Raw genomic sequence first — 21,000 nt, 5'->3', positions numbered from 1 at the left:
GGGTCGAATTCGATTCGTAGAACGAGTCGGATGTGTCGGGATCGGGTTGAACCCAACCTGAGCTACCGACCACATTCAAGTGTCGGTTTGATCCACAGTATTGTCCCGTCCATATATTATTTAGTAGATTTGGGCGAGGAGGATTTTCTCTTTACGCCCTTTCTCTCTCTACGAAGTACGAACGCTAGGGTTTCGTCGTCTTCAACAAGAGAGAGAGAGAGAGGAATTAGGGTTTGTCGATCGAGAGATCTCGAGATCAGGCAACAATGGCGATCTACCAGATGCTCGTCAGGTTCCTCGATGGCACGACCCAGTGCCTTCAATTCCCCTCCCCCACAATCTCCGGCGAAGCCCTAAAGCGCGACCTCGTCGCGCGAAGCGGAGTCCCCCTCGGGTCCCTACGCGTCGTGACAGGATCCCGCGAGATCGGCGACGGAACCCTAATCTCCGCCTCGGGGGACGATGGCCTCTTCCCCTCCTGCGCCCTCCTCCTCCGCCTCCGCGGCGGCAAGGGCGGGTTCGGCTCCCTCCTCCGCGGCGCCGCCACCAAGGCGGGGCAGAAGAAGACGAGCAACTTCGACGCGTGCCGCGACATGAGCGGGCGCCGCCTCCGCCATGTGAATGCCGAGAAGAAGCTCGAGGAGTGGAAGGCGGAGGCGGAGGAGCGGAGGCTGGAGAAGCTCGCGGAGCAGTTCCTGAGGAAGAAGGCCAAGGAGGTGCAGAGGAACTCCTCCACCGCCGTCGACAAGTACCTTGAGAAGTTCCGGGAGGACGCAGAGAAGTGCGTCGAGGAGGTGGAGGAATCGGTGCGCGAATCCTTCCAACGATACAAGGAATCGAAGCGGAAGCTCTTGCCCGTTTCTGAGCCCTCTCTGAAGCGGTTGAAGATATGGTATGCTTTTAGGGTTCTTTCTTTTATACCAAGCTAATTCTTATGCAAAGGTTCTTATATAAGTTCATAATTGTGTAAACTTTACTTAAAATATAGCTCATGTTGAATTGGGCACCAGATTCTTTTAAAAAAATGATTTTTTCTGAAAAATTCTGATAAAATTTTGTCGAATTTTGGTAGAGTATTTGATTAAATAGCAAAATATTCTCTTAGGTTGCTAAATTATTAGTTCAAAAGATTAAAAAAAAAAGAAGAGAAGCTATTGAATTTTGATGTTGGACATGATGAATCAAATGTAATATAAGATTAGGTAGTAGATGATAGGATTTGAAGTTCAGATATCTGTTTCAGATAAGGTCGATATGCTTTTACCTTTCTAATTTTCTGTTTTGGGTCTGAGACTGATGATGTGGCGTGTCTGCATTAGGATGGGAAAGCAAAATGTGGAGGAAAGTGACAGCGACGAAGATGGTGATGATGATGAAGAAGATGATGGTGGTGATGGTAGGGATGAGAAGTCTGTAGTTCTTGATGAGGGGAATTGCTCAGATGGGTTAAACAAGGTCGAGGATGGCTGTTCAGATCTGGATTTGGTTTCCGGTTCTCAATCTGAAGGAGATTCCTCTGGTGCGGACTCCAAGAAGAGTGCTTTGGAGGTATTAAATGGAAATTGTGGTCATGAATCTTCGGAAGAGGCTCAGGATTCTGGAAGTGGAGACGATAAGCTGGAATCAGATGGCAGTGTTGAAGCTGAGACAGTAGCTCCTGATGCAGCTGATGCACAGAATCGTGCCGTTTCTCTTTCCCAAGAAGTGCCGGAAGAAAATAATTCAAATCCGGAGATGGAAAATGTTGTCCAACCTGAATTGCTCCAAAAGGAACTTGAGGTAGATGGTGGAACGGAGACAGTTGAGGAGGGCACTGGTTCTCCCAGTTTGGAGGAGCCGTTGAACCTCAGTACGTATAATTCAGCTGCAGAATTGGAGGTATGGATGTTTAAACCTTTATTGCGCCTGCTCTGTTTCAAATTCTTGGTATTTGTTTTCATGTTTTTGTTGTAATTGTTTTAAACGCTTTCTTAAAAGTTAAAAGTTAGCACTGAATATCATGTAGATATATCCGTTAGCTGGCCGGCCTGATCTCTTGCTGGAACACGTCTGAGCCAAAAGTTGGGAGTTTACTGCTTTTAACGCCTTCAGTGTGTTAGCTTCATTGCTTCTCATAATCTATTGATCTACCTATACGGATTTACTGTGTAATGTCCGTCTGTTATGTAGTGTTGTTAAAGAATTGAAGTCTTGCTTCGCCGTTGTCCCTCTTCTGTTGGTAATTGGCATATTCATTCTCAATGGGGTTTTTTAACTTCTTTTATGTACTTCAAAATGTTATATTAGAAATAGTAAGGATGATTAAGCCTTTAAAAGTATTTTCAGTTTTTTTATGATACTTTGAAAAGAGAAGATAGTTTAGTTTAGTTTTGCATGGTTAGAAGCTTTGAATACACTTGCATAACTTGGTTTTGCATGGCTAGAAGCCTGTTTACATTTAAGTTGGGGTTTTTTGGTCTAGTACTGGTGGTACATGGAAGAGAAAACCAAAGGAGTTAAGAACTGTAGAAAACTACCTATAATCTAAGGAACAATGTACAATTAAGTAATTTACTGTTTGACAAAAAAAATATCTGCCCAAAACCTCTCAAAACTGGCTCATGATTTTTAGGAATTTCACGTTTGGAATTTTCGATTTTGTTTTTGTACTGATCCGTCATCCCCTCAATGTTTTAGTCCCTGTGTGCGCTTCTGAAGTTTCATTAGAATGCAATCTATTCAATCAATAGCAACATTTTCCAGTTTCTAGTATGTGCTGTGTAGAATGCTGAGCAGTCTCTTTTTGATGTCCTTCCATACTTCATTGTTCCTTTCGTTATTTTCTTAAGCACTAGCGGGCTAAATCTTACATCAATAATGGCTAATTCATGTTTGTTATTTAGGCTTTTGGCATGGAGAGGCTGAAAACAGAGCTTCAAACTCGCGGATTGAAATGCGGAGGAACCTTGCAAGAGCGTGCCTCCAGGCTTTTCCTGCTTAAAACAACTCCTATTGAGAAACTACCGAAGAAGGTGCTTGCAAGGCCAGTGACCGGAGGGAAATAGGAGTAGGGCCCCAAAAAGTTGTTGCCCTCGAACTCGGGGATTTATGTGTTCTATGTTTCAAAAAACCCTATATTGTAAGTTTGTAAGAATCGTTCGGAACGAACTTGATGTAATCTTTTTGTGTAAGTGACAAACCTGAATGTTCAGTTTTCAAGCACAGTAAATCTCCGCTGACGTTTCAACAATCTTGGGATTGTTGTTGGTAAACAATTGCTTCTTCTATTTTCTACAAATTATCACAAAACTCTTTTCACGTTGGGGTGTTATTTGTTTCACCAAATGTGGAGGGTGAAGTGAATTTTGGCCATAAATGTCTACCTCTGTGGTTTGATTCGTCGTAATTTCCTTCTTGGTCAAAATTCAAACTTTTCATAATAGCATAATTGATTTTGGCGCATTTCAAGTCGAAGTCAATTACCAAAAAAAAAAAAAAAAAAAAAAAAAACTTAGTTATTTACATACGGTAAAACATGGGCGCTTTCCTTAGGCAGCATTTGGTTAGAGAATAGGGATAGAAATAGGCCCTTATTTCTTCTTTATATCCAAACGCTAATTTTTTATCCGAAAATAGTAGTTCTCGGTTATTCCCATCAACATCTTTATTTTCTTTATAAAACTATCTAAAATTGTTCTTTTCCTCGGAAAGAACCCAATTTTCATCCAAATACTATTTTTCTTATCCTCATACTTGTACCTATCATTGTGATAGCTAGTTCTTGCTTATACCCGAACCAAATGGTACCTTAGGGATTCTCATGCGGAAGAGCTATTAGTCACGCGTTACAGGAGCACTAGGGAGCACTAATGATGGTAATGAAGCAGCGCACAAAATTTGGTGGTGTCGAATTTAGTTAGTTACATCTAGGGGTGTAATATGGGACGTGCCGGGCCGGCCCACATTTTTGGGGCTGTAACGAGCTCGGGGCTCCGGTCAGGTCTGGCCCGAATTTAATTTCGGACTGGACCGTATCGGGCCCAAACTGTCTATCCTCTGGCCAGGCAGGGCCCTTCGGCCCGGGAGGCACGGGCCGTGCCGGGTCGGGCCGTGCTTCGGGCCATGCCGTGCCGGGCTGTTGGGCTCCAAAAGGGAGGCATCGTTGCATTGGTGCAAATCAAGTAATCAATTACTTGTTGGGGATAAAATAGAGCACAGATACCATTACGAGCCTACGACACCTGTTTATGTAACCCGAGGTACTAGAATCATAAATCCGTTTCCCAAATGGACAAAAAAAATATCTTTAAGCATTTTTCTTCTCCAGAAAGAAGAAAAACAAGGTTTAATCCCCAACAATGATTTCCCAACTATTACTTCACCGAATAATCGCTATACATTATTCGTAACAACCCACCAAATGTGGAGTATTCAACCAACGAAATTGCAAAAGAGAGAACAAAACAAACAACGAAAAACCCAACAAAATTTCCAAGCTTACAGCACAAAAACTACTATGATGCAAACAGGCTCTCCTTCCGCGCCATCGGACCATTTTTATGTTTCTTTCACTGCATCAGACCTCTTTTGCTTTCTCATTTCTTCCCTCAAATGGCGAGAAGAATCTTATAGTTCTATGACAATAACAATATAATTAGCACTCACATCCTAACTATTGCATGAGAAATCACTTTTCCACTACGCAGCAATTGGCTGAATGAGATCTTCGCCGAGGTTGCGCGGGTCCTGGGTAATTATGGCCTCATCCTTCATTAAATATTTGTCAATTTCTGAGGCAGCTTGCCGGCCCTCGGTGATTGCCCACACGACGAGCGACTGCCCACGCCTGCAGTCGCCTGCAGCGAAGACCCCCTCGACACTGGTGGAGAACCGCCCGAAATCGGCTTTGAAGTTTGATCTGTTGTCTCGATCAAACCCCAGCTTCTCGGCAAGAGTCTGCAAAGATATAGTGGAAGTATGTTAGTTGATTGCTCAAAAATAATGGGAACGGTTTGTTAAGAACAGGGTTATTCCACGTAACCTCTGAGAGCTAGTACACAAACGAGATACCAATAATTCCAACAATACAAACTATGATAGGAAAATAAAACTAACCGATTCAGGCCCAAGGAAGCCCATAGCTAACAAGACGAGATCGGCTTCAAGTGTCTCTGAAGAGCCGTCAATTTCGGTGAACTTGAATCTCCCACTGGTATCCCTCTCCCATTTTACACGCACCACCTCAAGGCCCTTCACATTTCCATTTTCATCCCCCAAGAAACGCTTGGTTAGGACTTCGTACGTTCTTGGGTCCTTGCCGAACTTTGCTTCTGCTTCTTGGTGACCATAGTCCACGCGGAAAACCTTAGGCCACTGCCATTAAAAAGTGGGGGAAAAAGAAAGAAAGAGAATGAGTATCATGCACTTTCTCTGTGTGCAAGCAAGCAAGCAAGCAAGCGTGCGTGCTTGCATGCGCGAGCGCGCATGTGCGCGCGCGCGCGTGTGTGTGCATGTGAGAGAGAGATAATGAGCCCCGAAAATGGACTGTTTCTTATAACAGAAAAGACCATAAAAATATCCTATTGAACCAACAGTGATGTTGAAGATGTTCTCTAATGAAAATTTTACTAGGATAGATAACAAGAATCATCCTAGAAAAATTGGGCTTTTTTTGCAAATGGCCCCTGAAAAAATTTTATTTTAAAAATAATCCTGTCAAAATTAAATTTGCAAAAATGACCCTGGCCCTGCCACACAGACGCCACGTCAGCGCCACACGGACAGGGCTGGGACCGGTGTGTTAATTGAGATATTACTGCCAGGACCTGGTCGACTGTGTCAGCTCTGGACCGCATCTCCATCCATCCCTCCCCTCGAAACTTTCAATCCGAACAACCCAACTCAAAATTCAAGAAAAGGTGTGACATCTTTTGGTGGTGCAGACGAAAGTCACGAAGGGATGGATGGTGATGAGTTGACCCATCCATGGCCGATACGAACAAAGTCCACATAATTTTCTTCCCCCCTCTCCATTGAGAGGGGAGCTGGACATGCAGCAAATGCTTGTGAATTTTGCATCATACATGAACATAAAGTATTGTACAGTATTAGTGAGGAAAACCCATTATTAACAGCAATGGCGTAAATAGGGAAGAGGGAAGAATGTACCTGGGGCCACGGGTTCCCAGGTGCTCTGTTATTAGGCGGCTTAGTGAGAAGCTCTAGATTTATGATGCTGCTGCAACCATGCCTGATCGATGTCCCAATACAATCAGTCCCTGTATCTCCACCACCGATCACTATCACCTTCTTACCCTTGGCGGAGATGTAATTGCCATCCTCCAAGTTGCTATCCAGCAAGCTCTTGGTGTTTGCATGAAGAAACTCCATAGCAAAATGAACCCCCGAGAGCTCCCGTCCAGGAACAGCCAGATCTCTATACAAAAATTTGTCATAAGTACATCTCGATATGTGAGAAGGATAAAATCTATGGCAAAGAATAACAAATTGTTATAAGTATGTCTCACTATAGCCCTTGCAAATTATTTACGTTACAACCCTGCAATTAGAATTTTCTATACGCCCTTCGAAAATACTATTTCACAAACATACCTTTCTACCTGCAAATATTTCCTTCTGAAAAACTTTTCCTGATGCCAAAAGTCAAAAACCAATTTCCCCCACGAATTGAATGACTCACCAAGTAAAGGGAATTTCTACATGAAACTAACACCTTTCAGGGTCAGACATGAAAATTCAGAATTGCCAAGTATCTAAATAGATGATTTTGCAGGGATTTATATATTCAACCCACTTGCAGGATATATATATATATATATATATATATATATATAGAGTGCGGTTAGGATGCTTATGGAAGCACGGAAGGCTCCGTGCTTCCACTTTGTTTTCGATGTTCGGACTTTCGAATCAACGATCGGCTCCGTTAGACTTGATCTAGAGTATTTGAAGTATCTAGAAAATAAATTTTGCGATTTTTCAATATCATTTGCCTAGTGATCGAAGTGGCTCAAAATCAACGGCTGAAAATAAAAATTTTACAAAATATGATGATATGACATTAAAATTTTAGATCAAAGTTATTGATCTTGTTTTATATGGTATAAAGAATTTTCTATCAAAATTTCATGTGATTTGGATATTTCTACACCGTTAAACTTGCAACCGCCTTACCACGACCATTAAAATTATTGATTTTGAGCCCCTTCGATCACTAGGCAAATGATATCGAAAAATCACAAAATTTATTTTCTAGGCATTTCAAATACTCTAGATCAACTCTAACGGAGCCGATCATCGATTCGAAAGTCCGAACATCAAAAACAACTTGAAAGCACGGAGGGCTCCGTGCTTCCATAAGCATACCAGCCCACTATATATATATGTATATATATATATATATGAGTTCCCCTTTGATCATTTTCTAATCCTTGGATTAATATTATTCTCCTATAGGGGACTACTAAATCCTAGTGAGAACCACCATCATCTCAACCCTACAATTCTTGATCCAAGAGCCAACAAGTCGAAAGCACCAACTATTTTATACTTCCGGAAGCCTAGTAGCTCTACGGTACATATATTACTTGAAGAGGCAATCTTATTTTACATCTTCAACAAAGAACTATCTTCATTACCTCGGTACTGTAGATCCACAAGCTAATAAAAGAGCGTCATTGTCAGCACGGATGCGGTTGATGGAATAATTCGGATCCTTTCCAACATTTGCATTCACCACGAAAGTGACCCCTTCCTCAGCCATCAAATCAACACGTCGTTGAACTACGCCTAACTTGTCAGTCTTCATGTTGGGGACCCCATACATCATCAAGCCACCGATGCGATCTGCACGCTCGTAAACAGTGACAAAATGCCCCATTTTGTTTAGTTGGTCAGCTGCAGCCAAACCAGCCGGGCCACTACCCACAATGGCAACTTTCTTGCTGTATCAACAAAAAAAAAAAGGTCTCAGTAAACCCAGTTTTTATGGTGCAATGATAACTCACACTGACCAAACATTTGGCCAGTGAGAAAACCAGCTGGCCCCATTTTCATTTTAACTTTCATGAAAAGCCAGATATATTTTATTTACCTATCACGAAAATCATCTAATAACTCCAAGGAGTGGGAAAAGTTTAAAATCAAGATAGAACTAAAGAACATTACTCAGTAGTAACAACGTGCAAGTCTAGAGCCCAATCTAATCGAAGATGAATACAGATCAACAGTGACAATTAAAATACCCTGTTCTCTGAAGTGGCGGTTGAGGCACAATCCATTTCTCCTCAAAGCCTTTGTCTATGATGGCACATTCTATGCTTTTTATAGATACTGGGTTTTCAATGATACCAAGAACGCATGAGCCTTCGCAGGGAGCCGGACAAACTCGGCCAGTGAATTCTGGGAAGTTATTCGTCTCAAGGAGCCGATCCAATGCTTCACGCCATCTATTTTGGTGGACCAGCTCATTAAATTCTGGAATCTTATTTCCAAGAGGGCAACCCGCCCCAGCATTTTCCTGGAGAATCAAAGAACTGTTATCCAAAGTTTTAAAAAATATATATATATGAAAAAAAAAAACTGGGAAAAAACACTTAGAAAATCACCTGATGACAGAATGGGGTCCCGCAATCCATGCAACGAGCAGATTGTGTTTTCAGGAGTGGCCCAGGAATTGATTCACTAGCAACTTCTTTCCAATCACCGATTCGTTCATTAGGATCTCTATAACCAATTCCTTCTCTCTCATATTCAATAAAACCTCGATACTTAGCAGCATTGTCAACCCGAGTTGGCCTCTGCAGTTTGTTTCGAGCTGGCACTTCCTGTGTATCAAAAGACTAAATTAGTTTTTTAAATTCAAAAATGTGGATATAATTACAAGCATATTTTGACAGAGAAGATAAACCTGCAGAAAAAGAAAAATAAAATTTTTGTGATAAAATCACTTCATGAGAAATTGCTCACGATTCAATAGAGGCAAAGCACTTAATATGAGAAGAAAACTTCTCATGAATAAGCAGGAAGTTAATCGAACACCAGAATCACTTAAGTGCAATTGTCAAGAGATTAATATTTACCTTCTTGCTAGATGAGGTAGTTACAGATATCTTCGTCTCTTGGTATCCATTCTTTCCCTTCAGCTTCTTCAGTTTCTTCTCTGCTTCTTTTGCAGCTTTCTCTGCCTTCATATTCTGGAGAATCCTCTTATAATCTCGTGGAAATACTTTCACAAACTTCGGAAGAAGATTCTCAAAGTCTGCGAGGACCTCTTTAGCCAAGACACTGCCAGTGTGAGAACGATGCTGTTGTATCATTGATCTCAATGTAATAACATCCTCTTCCTCTACTACACTCTCAAGATCAATCAGTTCATGATTGCATCGACTAGAAAACTTTCCATCCACATCAAAAACAAAAGCAATACCGCCGCTCATACCCGCAGCAAAATTTCTCCCAGTTTTACCAAGAATGACGACAGTGCCGCCAGTCATGTACTCGCATCCATGATCACCAACACCTTCAACCACTGCTTGAGCACCAGAATTACGGACACAGAACCTCTCTGCAGCCATCCCATTAAAGTACGCCTCCCCAGCTGTTGCTCCATATAAAGCGACATTGCCTATTACAATATTATCCTTTGGGTCGAATTTGCTTTCTCTTGGAGGATAAACTACTATCTTGCCACCAGATAACCCTTTCCCAACATAGTCATTACTGTCTCCTTCAAGCTCAAGAGTAATTCCTGAGCAAAGAAAAGCACCAAAACTCTGGCCAGCACTTCCGCTCAACTTGACATGGATAGTATTGGGAGGTAAACCTTTCATGTGATATCTTTTTGTGACCTCATGACTCAGTGTGGTGCCCATAGCACGGTTTATATTCTTAACAGGCGTCTCAATAAATACCTTCACGCCCTTTTCAAGAGCAGCGTCTGACTTAGAAATAAGCACCCTATCCAAGGCCATGTCCAGCCCGTGATCCTGCTTCTCAACACAGTACTGAGCAGCTCCAGGCCGGATTTCGGCAGCTGGTTTAAGCATTAAAGAAAGATCGATATTTTCTAATTTTGGGTTGCTTTTTACCACTTCAGGATCAACTTCCAGCATATCGGCACGTCCAACCATTTCGTTGATCGTTCGGAAACCAAGCTGGGCCATGATCTCACGGAGCTCCTCCGCCAGCATAAAGAAGAAGTTTATAACATGCTCAGGTTCGCCAGCAAATTTCTCTCTTAGTACTGGGTCTTGAGTTGCAATCCCAACCGGACAAGTATTTGTATGGCACTTCCGCATCATAACACAACCGAGAGTTATCAAAGGAGCAGTGCTGAAACCAAACTCTTCTGCACCAAGTAGAGCAGCTACTGCAACGTCTCTCCCTGTTTTCAGCTGACCGTCTGTTTGAAGAACTGCCCGACCACGAAGGCCATTTGCAACGAGGGTTTGGTGTGTCTCTGCTAAGCCAAGCTCCCAAGGAAGGCCTGCATTTTTAATGCCAGTCCATCGTGAAGCCCCAGTGCCGCCATCGTGACCTGAGATAAGAACATGATCGGCATGACCTTTAACGACCCCACTAGCAACCACACCCACACCAGCCTCTGAGACTAGCTTAACACTGATTCGGGCACCTGGATTTGAGTTCTACAAAGGAAAGAGAACCAAGACTGGAGTAAGCATTCTCAATTTATTAAGAAAAAACACACACACACACACACACACACACACAAATCCATTTACTTGTATGCTCCTAAATATATGACTATTCATGTGTCCTTGGAAGGTGCAGTTTCTTGCATATACATGAAAATATGATTTTGCTGGTGTTTATATGTAGCACACGCATGCACGCAATCCATTTACTTGTATGCTCCTACAATATCTGACTATTCATGCGTGCCCTTGGAAAGTGCAGTTTCTTACATATATATGAAAATATGATTTTATTAATTTATTAAGAAAAAACAAAACACACACGCACAAACACACACACACACAAATCCATTTACTTGTTTGCTCCTAAATATCTGATTATTCATGTGTGCCCTTGGAAGGTGCAGTTTCTTGCATATACATGAAAATATGATTTTGTTGGTGTTTATATGTAACACACACATGCACGCAATCCATTTACTTGTATGCTCCTACAATATCTGACTATTCATGCGTGCCCTTGGAAGGCGCAGTTTCTTGCATATATATGAAAATATGATTTTGCTGGTGCTTATATGTAAACTTTCCGAAAGAAAGTGGGAAAAAAAGTAGAACATAGGAAGAGAAGAAAAATTTACTGATGGATCTAAGCAGATGATCAAATGATTCTGGAGAACACATATAAAAGGGTTGGGTTCATGTAAATATTTTGCCATGCTTACATACCTTAAGGTCATGAATGAGCTGGGCGAGGTCCTCAATGGAATAGATATCGTGGTGGGGGGGAGGGCTGATGAGACCCACACCAGCAGTGGAATGCCTTGTAACTGCAATATCACCAATAACTTTATGACCTGGAAGTTCACCTCCTTCACCTGGCTTTGCCCCCTGTATTACGAAACAGGATTTCAAAAACAATGAGAATTTGACAAAGTAACCGAGTAGAACTTTTGTTCCAACAAGGTAGGATGTAAATTGACCAAGAATATAACAACATGGAGCAAAAGAATTGAATAGGCATTCGAGCTACAAGTACATGTTTATGAAAGATACCTGAGCCATCTTTATCTGAAGTTCATCAGCATTGGTTAGATAATAGCTTGAAACCCCAAACCTTCCACTAGCAACTTGCTTGATAGAGCTCCTCTTTGGGTTCCTCGAACCATCCGGGAGAGGCTCCATACGAGATGGTTGCTCTCCTCCCTCACCTTAATAAAAAGCAAAAGATAGGGGAAAAAAAAAATTTAGGGAAAAGTAAATAAATTTATGAAAAAAGCCCCATATTCACTATCTAAACTGATTTCAGTAGAACCATGGGAAGTAAACCAAATATGGATGCTAATATGCATTCTATGAGAACTTAGAAAAATGACTTTACCAAAAAAGATAATTCTTGACATCCAATGAAGGAATGCTTTTCATTACAAAATAGTGCAAACAATATACATTTACACGTGCACTGATTCCCTATCATCCATAAAACTTTTCCTCAATAGCAGTGAGAATCTAGAAGTCGAATTTAAAAAGCACCATGAAACAATTACCTGAAGCGCAGAAGATGAATTGACTTTTTTGTTTTGAAGTATATTTCTTCAAGACTCCAATAAAGCGGATTAAGCTATCAGATAGATGATAAATGGCTATATTGGTCATTAGTCATAACCAAACACATTTATGCCATAATATGATTTTTCAGCTTAAGTGTCAAGTTTATTTCCAAAAAATTCAGTAAAGCTTTGCAACAAATGTTGATAACGAACAGATTATATGATGAGTTTTGAAACAATAATTATTATATAATCATAAAGCCATAATTTAAGTACTCCATATATATAGTTCTGTGCGCTCCGAACACTGGAAAAAATTTGGAGGAATGACTATACAGTAGCAGATACTATCAAATGGAATAATGCATACCAGTATTAGATTTGCCTCCAATTTTATTCATTGCCGTAGCAAGGGTGGTATGCGCTTCCAGAGAAATTGAACCATAACTCATGGCACCGGTGCAGAAACGCTTCACGATCTCCTTAGCAGGTTCAACCTCTTCCAAGGGGATCTTTTCAGCCACATCTTTAAACTTCAACATCCCACGCAGATTGCAGGTCTTGTTGAGCTCCTGAATACGTTTAGAGTACTCTTTATACGCAGCCACACTGTTAACTCTCGCAGCTTCTTGCAACTTGGCAATAGCAAGGGGATCATTAAGGTGAATTTCACCCCCTTTCCTCCAGTGATAGTCCCCAGGATTAGGCAGCGCAACTGCTTCTGCACTTCCAGCTGGTAAAGCTCTTGAGGGAAAAGCCAAATCATGAAGACTAAGATAATCCCGACCAAGCATTTCAAATGTTGCACCCTCAATTCTACTTGGGGTACCCTCGAAGCACTTATGAATTACCTCAGAAGCAATGCCGAGTGCCTCAAAAATCTGAGCACCTTTGTAAGAAGCAAGGGTAGATATACCCATCTTAGCAAGAACTTTCATCATGCCATAGTTGCTGGCTTTGAAGTACTTTTTGACAAGCTCCTTGCGGGAGTGGAACTGGCCATCATCCTTAGGAGGAATTTTGCCATCGATTTGCAACCGCCATATTGCTTCGATAGCTAAATACGGGCATATGGCGTCTGCACCGAACCCGACCAGAGTACAAAAATGGTGCACTTCGCGAGGCTCAGCAGATTCAACTAGCAATCCTATGCGGGTCCGCTCAAGCTGTGAGACAAGATGGTGGTGAACTGCACCCACTGCCAGGAGGGAGCTGGCAGCGACACGCTCCGATGAAAAACCTAAATCAGAGATTCAAAGAAGAGAATGAAGTTCAGAATGTTTCAGTTTCAAAATAGAAGAACAAGAAAAATAAAAAGTCTAGGCCTTTTCATTAAGAAAAAAAGAGTACTTAAAAAGGCCAAAAGGTGGATTAATTGAGAAGAGAAAATAACAACAATTTGACAATTCGGAACGGATGACAAAAGAAGCTAGGACCTGTTTGGATGCTAGAATAACCTATCTTGCATGTCTTCTTGTTGAGTTACTCGAAGACCATTTGATAGTTGAATAGTCAGATATGCAAGAATTTGTCCAAAAAAAAAAAAGCAAAATGGAAAAATAATCCCAATTTTACAGGTATGGTAATGGTAAATCATCTTATAGGCAAAATGCACTATTTTGAAAAATCATAATTGTTAGCACCTTGCAATGATAGAGAAGACTACTGAACTACAATAACCAAATGAAATCCCTATCAGCACAGAAGTTATCCCACGTAGCTCATTCTGGCATCCAGACACAGCCTATAAAACAACGGCATGATCTCATAATGACTACTTGAAATAGTAAAAAATCCTTGGTAGTGGCAGCTGTCGCAGTATAAAAGAAAGGACATGTACTGATGCATGAACTATCCACTCAATAACAGTAGTTATTTACAGCCATTAACTGTACACTGCTTAAAAGTTTGTAATAACAGCTTACCTCTGTCGGACAGCACAATGATCGTATATCCCTCTCGAATAGCCTCATGAGCCTCAGCACAGATTCTGTCCAAAGTTTCTTCCAAGCCCTTTCGACCACGCTTTTTAGGATAAGTTATGTCAAGCACTTTACTACGCCAACCTCGATAGTTCATCTTTTTAATGGCTTCAATTTCGTCAATTGATAGAAGAGGGCCTTCCAGTGTAAGTCGATGACACTGTTCTTCAGTGGTTTCAGATAAATCCCCTTCTGGGCCAATCATGCACTCCATAGACGTAACAATTTTCTCCCTAATAGGATCAATTGGTGGGTTTGTAACTTGGGCAAACATCTGCTTGAAATACTCAAAGGTGAGCTTCTCTCTGTTTGACATCACAGCCAACGGGGCATCATTACCCATTGAGCCGAGAGCTTCAACTCCATCTTTTGCCATGGGCAGCAATAGCATGTCCAGGGCTTCTACTGTGTAGCTGCATGTGATCAATCAGAAAATAACAGAGTCAGATTACAATATAGTAGAAACAAACAGCAAATGCACAATGATTACTTACCCAAAGGCCTTTAGCGGAGTCAAAATTCCATGAATGCCCAAGTTTTCCATGTTCTGATAACGATTTTCTGCCTAAACGGAAGGATATAAAAAAGAAATTAAAATAAGCTATTTTCTCAAGCTCTTTCTCAGTATGTTAAGTGCTCGTTTGGCCTAACTACTGAAACAACTTCTCTTTTACCATGGCTAGTAGCTAAAATGAGCTTTTAACATAGCAAAGCTTCAATTAAGCTTCTTTCTGCAGTATTTCAGAAGCTGTGAAGGCACTAGAATTTTTTTAAAAAAAGACTATTAGTGCTTCTTCAAACAGTTCTACAAACAGGCAAAGAGTGATAAAAATAGGCATTTGACAAGATGAAAGACTTACTGGAATTGATCCAAATATGCTCGGGGGGACCCTCTCAGTCTCAGGCACTGAACCAACAATATCATCAAGGCTTATCTTCTGTCTCTTAAGCCAATCTGCATATGGACGTGCTTGTGAATAAATCTTCTTCAGTTCCTCATCATCAACAACGATATGGTTCTCAAAATCAACCAACAACATCATCCCAGGGTTTAATCTTCCTTTCCTGGACACATCTTCCGGAGAAACATCTACAACACCAACTTCACTAGCCATGATAACACGCCCACTATGTGTGATATAAAAGCGGCCAGGCCTCAGCCCATTCCGGTCCAATGTTGCTCCAAGATACCGGCCATCAGTAACTGGAGGGAAAAACTGAAAGTTCAGCAAGAATTGAAATAAAAGGCGAATGTTTTCTCTTCGCTGAAATAATACAAGTTAGAAACTCACATGATATAAGAGCAGGACCATCCCAGGGTTCCATAAGTGCTGAGAAGTATTCATACAAAGCCTTCCTATCAGGGTCCATATTCTCATCATTCTGCCATGCCTCAGGTATCATCATCATGACAGCTTCTGGCAGGCTTCTGCCAGCTCGGACCAAAAGCTCCAGAACACCATCAAATGCCCCTATATTAAAAATGTACTTACTAGTTATGCTTTACAAGATAAAATGATATGCTATTAATGTGAAAGAACAATGTTCATGCAGAAGCAAGATGGCTAAATGGAACCAGAAGCACTAGACCTTTCAGCACAGTTTCAGTTTGGTCCTGAATCTTTCAAGTGTTACAATTGGGCCCCCGACTTTTTCGTTGAAATCTTACCCTTTTTATTGAATTCCCATCCAATTGAACAAGGAAAGCCATCTAATCATGATCTAACTTCCATGTAAGCAACTTTCAGAAACTTCTCACATGGTGATATACGGAAAATTCCATACAATTAGTGGAACATTTATATAAAGGCAAAGATTGCAAAGGAATCCAAAAATTAAGGACCCAAAAGGAAAAACAGAAGGACGGAGACCAAACTGAAACCTTCTAATAAAGGTAGTTTTTTTTCACTCCCCGTATAAATTACTCTAAACCAAAAAACAAAAAGGCTTCTTGACATAAAATAAATATTGATTTTAGAAGGTGCACATGTAAATTTTCTGCAGGTATCAGGCTAGCAACTCCCACCTGAATCTGATGAGGTAGAATCCACTATAGGTAGAATTTGTGTCATCTCATCCTTTGATAGACCCAGCTGCTTGCACTTCAGTAAACCCTCACGTGCCTTCATCCTATTCGAAGGAAAAAGATTAAGACATATTAAACACCTAAAAACCACATATGTAGACATAATTGGCCAATTGGGAAGGAAAAAAAAACAAAAATAGGGTGCGCGAGACCAGACCAATTTTTATTTCCACGAAGTGTGTTTATCTCTCCATTATGTCCTAAAATACGCATGGGTTGAGCACGATCCCAACTGGGGAAGGTGTTCGTGGAGAACCGTGAGTGAACCTGTATCAAAAAATGGTTTCAAAACTTATTCTCAGTTCCCACATTATATATCACAGTGAATTAGAGAATAAAGGATCAAGACTGTTATAAGACACTGCAGCTTCTATTCATCTATAGATCCAATACAAAAGTAGTCTGGAAACCTCAGCTACCTTCGCAAAGTATTATTCTTCGCAAAGTCTTATCCTCAAGTACTGGATATGAAGAACTGCATCAGGATTCTGCAACATATTTTACTAGGTATCAACTAAGTAGGCCTTCTACCACTTCAGTGAAGGCACAAAATACCCAAACTAAAACACTATAGTACACAACAAGAAGAAGAACATAATTCCAGATTTCATGCCATAAAAGAAATAACCTTTGAAAAGCTTCCGTACCGGTGTTCCTCCGTTAGCCAACTATGATCAGATTATGTGCATAAAAGAAAATCAAAGAGATGAAATTACCAGAGCCATATAACTCGTGAAGTTTTCATCACCAAGATCTGCATAATAGTAATCCTTCAGCTGAGATGGCTTCAGCTGACCTTTGTAAACAACAGTCCTGTCAAATCAGAAGAAAACAAAAACCCTGGTTTAACGATTGTCACATTTTTTAAACTTTGTCCATCGTGAAATTAAACTGACATGTCTTGAGTGCACAAAAGAAACAGAAGTTAGACACTCGCGAGAATTCATTCTCCAACTACATTAAGTCAGATAAAGGTTTCCTAGAATGACATTCTAGCATTAACATGAGATCTACGAGTCACTTAGAAGTAAAATATTTTTTTTTTAAAAAAAAAAGAGCAAAAAAAAGTAGCACCTTGAAGATAGTGAGCATATATAGAAGTCCCTTGCTCCACCAGTCTGAATCAGCAGAGCAGACCGAATTGATACCAATGAAAGCTTCCTCAGTATATACATCTACATCAATGAAAAACAAGTTAAATAGCATCTCAGAAATGAATTTGATCCTCCCTATATGGATAAAAGGATAGTAAAAGAGAAGGTAGATGGCCAGAAGTGGACCTGTTGTTCAAAATCAGCAGCTGATTTGGAACTTTTAGTAAGGAAAACTTGTTCAATTACTGGCTCTGTTTGCAGAGCAGATTCACCTAAATCTGTATTGTCTGTTGGAACGAGGCGCCATCCAAGAACAGTATGTCCCAGCGACTCTGCAACCTGAAACAGACGTAAGCAAACTCAATAGAAATATCTTACACCAGTGAGGAGGTTATTGAAGAATATATAGCACTTTTCTGTCCAAAATACACCGAAACATTAAATTAAATTTACACATTAAACGCGTGTGCCGTTGGATCTTCTAATTGCAATTAAGGTAATAATAAAAGAAATAAACAGTTGATAGGGAACATGGTACCCTATCTGATTATAATCATGAAGTCTTCCATTAGTGACAACAAAAGCCTTATTATTCTTTGAATTTATGATTTTATTAGAACCATTCACTCTGTATAATGGGGAGAAATATAATGAGAATAATAATAATTGTCATTCACCTTTGTAAATACAGTTTTGCTTTGTTCGCGGCGTTTGTCATCAGTTGGCAAGAAAAACATGCCGACAGCATACTGACCGGGTGGTGGCAGTTCAAAACCTGCATCCTTGGTTACCTGAAACCAACAACGAAAGAAGATGAAAGAAGATGGGCATGATATATAACAACGAGTTGTCAAGAAAATGTTCAATTTAGCAATAATAATCTAAGAAACAAACAAACAAAGGCTTTTTTTTTCATTTACGGAACAATCAGATGATCTGTTCATAATTCATCAAGAGAAAAGTTTTTATTAGACAGAGAAAAGACATGCCTCCCTATAGAAGCCATGAGGAAGTGCTACAAGGATGCCTGCTCCATCACCAGTATTCACCTCGCAGCCACATGCTCCGCGATGGGCCATTCTCTCAAGCATCTTGATTGCATCAGCAACCTGCAATACATTTATTCAAAAATCACTTTGCTGAATAGAAAATGGGAAAATTTTAAAAAAAACCCGATAAAGAATAAAACTCACAGTTTTGCGTTTATACTCCCCAGACAGTTCTGCAATGAACCCGACACCACAGGAATCCTTCTCAAAGGAAGGATCGTAGAGACCCACAGGCTTCTCTGGCAGCTGGGAGAAGGACATCGATGCTGAGACAGCACCCGGCCTCTGCGAAGGATCTGAGCCGTCCGCCCGCCATGGCTTGATCCGTTGCTCCTCAGAAATAGGGACCTGCGCGCCGAGGAACTCGCTTTCCAGGGAGACTGAACTGACCTGCTGCCTTGAAACAGAGTATTGCGTGGCACGGCCGCCATGGCGGATGTTCCTTTTGAGGCTCACAGGAGGAGGGTGAGCACCCGACTCGTTTCGAAGCTTAAAGGCTAATCCTTGGGCCGCCGACATAGCCAAATGCTGCAATATTCTTCTTCTCTTGCTTTTCTTTGCAAAGGTGGGATTTTGAGATTAAACAGATCTAGTTAACGCCCTATCGAATTCGTTCTACGGAGATTTGAAGTCAAACGACGAACTAAAGTCCTACAATTTTCTGCGCAGAGAGAATCAAAGAATACATACGCATTATTGAATAAAACTCGGATAAATACATAGCTGGAACCGAATCAAACAAAATCTAATCTCACCTACAAGCATGAGCATCATTTCTATGTACAAATCAAACAAAATCTAATCCCACCTACAAGCAAAAGCATTATTTCTATGTAAGAAATAACAAATGGAAACATCAAAAGCAACCATAAATATACGAGGACACGAGAGACTTCACGGGATCTTATTCTCCGATAGAAAAAGGAATGAAAGGAATCAAAACAGATGACAACAAAAAAAGAGGAAACAGATCCCAAGTCAAAACCGGTAACTTTAAGCAATATAACATATTCTAGTGATCTCACATCAGAACAAAGCATCAAAATCGAAACAAAAACATAAGAAACGAAGCCAAAAACATACACACACACACACACACACACACACACACACACACACACACACGCACACACACGAAAAAAGCATTTACTCGATTCTACGAAGGATCGAAACAACCAAACACCATTCGAATCGTGCGCTCACCTTTTAGTCCGCGGGGAGCAGCCCCAGATCCCTCTACCAACCCCCACCAACCTCGTGGATTCTCCGCCACCAACAACCACGCCCCTCGTGGATCTCAACAAACGCGAAAAAGAGTAGGATCCCAACAAAGGAGGATCGACTCGAAACCCTTATCTCCCTCGATCGAGATCGAGAGAAAAATGGAGGAAGAGGACGAAAAAAACCTAGGGCTCGATCGTACGCGACCACAACAAAAACGCGCCCCTTCGCCTCTCACTTCCCCACTCCTCTCCCCCTCTCTCTCTCTCTCTCTCTCTCTCTCTCCCCCTCCTTGTTTCCACGCCTCGGCGAGGGGGGGAGCTCCGTATTTATAAAAAAAAAAAATCCCGGTGGTGGGGCCCACACAGGCCCACACCACCCCATCTACCCCCGAACCTCAATTTCAAAATGAATCAATGAATTAATTAAGTATTAATTAATTCATTAATTAATTAGCTTGTTTTAGTTTTTAATTTTTCACTTTGGCGACGGCGAGGGAAACGCGACAGCTCGTATTTTCTTTTTTTTTTTTCTTATTTACGGTGATGATGGGGAGAGGGGTGATTCGATTCCCCCATTCCGCGTTTCCCGTTTCCCCGTGGCGATTCCCTCTATGCGGCACGCGACAGCCGCTCATGGTGGGCCCATCTATCCCTATCCCTAGCCTGCAGCTTCGGCTCCGAGCCTCCGCGGCCCCGAAACGGGGGGCGAGGACGGCTCCGTTTCTGTTTCAATGGAAACTTAATTAAGAGTGAAATCAATGTATACTTCCCGTACTATCCAGATATTGCAATTTGGTCCGTTATACATAAAAGTTTTTTTTTAATATCTCAGAAAAAATTACACTTGGTCCTCAAACTATGAATAGCATGATACTTTAGTCCTCAAATTTAAATTTATTATAATTTATGATTCAAACTTTTTTAATTATTACAATTCTAAATATTTATAAATTGTTGATATGGAAGTAATACAGTATTTTTATTATTGTCACAATGTCACATCATTAACTATAATATTTTCACGCTATTTCTATATTAATAGTCTATCAATATTTAGCAAATTAAATTGAATCTGTGAATTCTAATTATAACAATTCAAAATTTTAAGCCAAAAATTATAATAAATTAAAGTTTGAGAACAAAAGGTTTAATTTTGTTTTTATCTTATTTGCACTATAATATATTTTGAAACAGATATTAAAAATTTCAAAAATTTAAATTCTGTTTATAATTGTTATTGTATGTCTGAAATGAATAAATAAATAGAACTTTAGAGATAAGGAATAGGCTTTGATTCATATATTATTTGATTCATATACTATATATCTATACACATGAAATAATATATGAATCAAAGCCTATTT

General features: G+C 40.6%; 2 protein-coding genes across 4 annotated transcripts; one reads left to right on the top strand and one right to left on the bottom strand.

The window, feature by feature from the left end:
* On the top strand, positions 142-3,201 carry LOC109721924 (protein SDE2 homolog). Its single transcript, XM_020249747.1, has 3 exons — positions 142-892; positions 1,320-1,878; positions 2,883-3,201. The coding sequence occupies exons 1-3, from the start codon at positions 267-269 to the stop codon at positions 3,042-3,044; spliced, it is 1,347 nt and encodes a 448-aa protein (XP_020105336.1). The 5' UTR covers positions 142-266; the 3' UTR covers positions 3,045-3,201.
* Positions 4,284-19,916, bottom strand: LOC109721922 (glutamate synthase 1 [NADH], chloroplastic). Of its 3 annotated transcripts, XM_020249744.1 has the most exons (24): positions 19,617-19,916; positions 19,169-19,221; positions 18,558-19,074; positions 18,354-18,473; positions 18,042-18,155; positions 17,551-17,703; positions 17,345-17,445; positions 16,987-17,083; positions 16,428-16,537; positions 16,211-16,314; positions 15,477-15,656; positions 15,045-15,388; positions 14,679-14,749; positions 14,128-14,597; positions 12,573-13,442; positions 11,709-11,863; positions 11,382-11,543; positions 9,081-10,646; positions 8,607-8,825; positions 8,244-8,518; positions 7,638-7,943; positions 6,148-6,415; positions 5,095-5,352; positions 4,284-4,935 (listed from the first exon to the last, which is right to left on the bottom strand). In XM_020249744.1, exons 3-24 carry the CDS (start codon positions 18,930-18,932, stop codon positions 4,678-4,680), a joined length of 6,576 nt encoding a protein of 2,191 aa, XP_020105333.1. In that variant the 5' UTR covers positions 18,933-19,074; positions 19,169-19,221; positions 19,617-19,916; the 3' UTR covers positions 4,284-4,677. The 3 variants fall into 3 exon arrangements, with proteins under 3 accessions (XP_020105333.1, XP_020105332.1, XP_020105334.1); XM_020249743.1 differs by lacking the exon at positions 19,169-19,221; XM_020249745.1 differs by lacking the exons at positions 17,345-17,445; positions 17,551-17,703; positions 18,042-18,155; ... (2 more) ...; positions 19,169-19,221; positions 19,617-19,916 and adding an exon at positions 16,690-16,758 and having other exon boundaries at positions 16,987-17,005.

The sequence above is a fragment of the Ananas comosus genome, linkage group 16 (genome assembly GCF_001540865.1).
Source record: "Ananas comosus cultivar F153 linkage group 16, ASM154086v1, whole genome shotgun sequence".
Classification (NCBI taxonomy): Eukaryota; Viridiplantae; Streptophyta; class Magnoliopsida; order Poales; family Bromeliaceae; genus Ananas; species Ananas comosus.
Note: the sequence above shows the minus strand (reverse complement) of the source record. Positions and strands in the feature narration are given on the sequence as shown.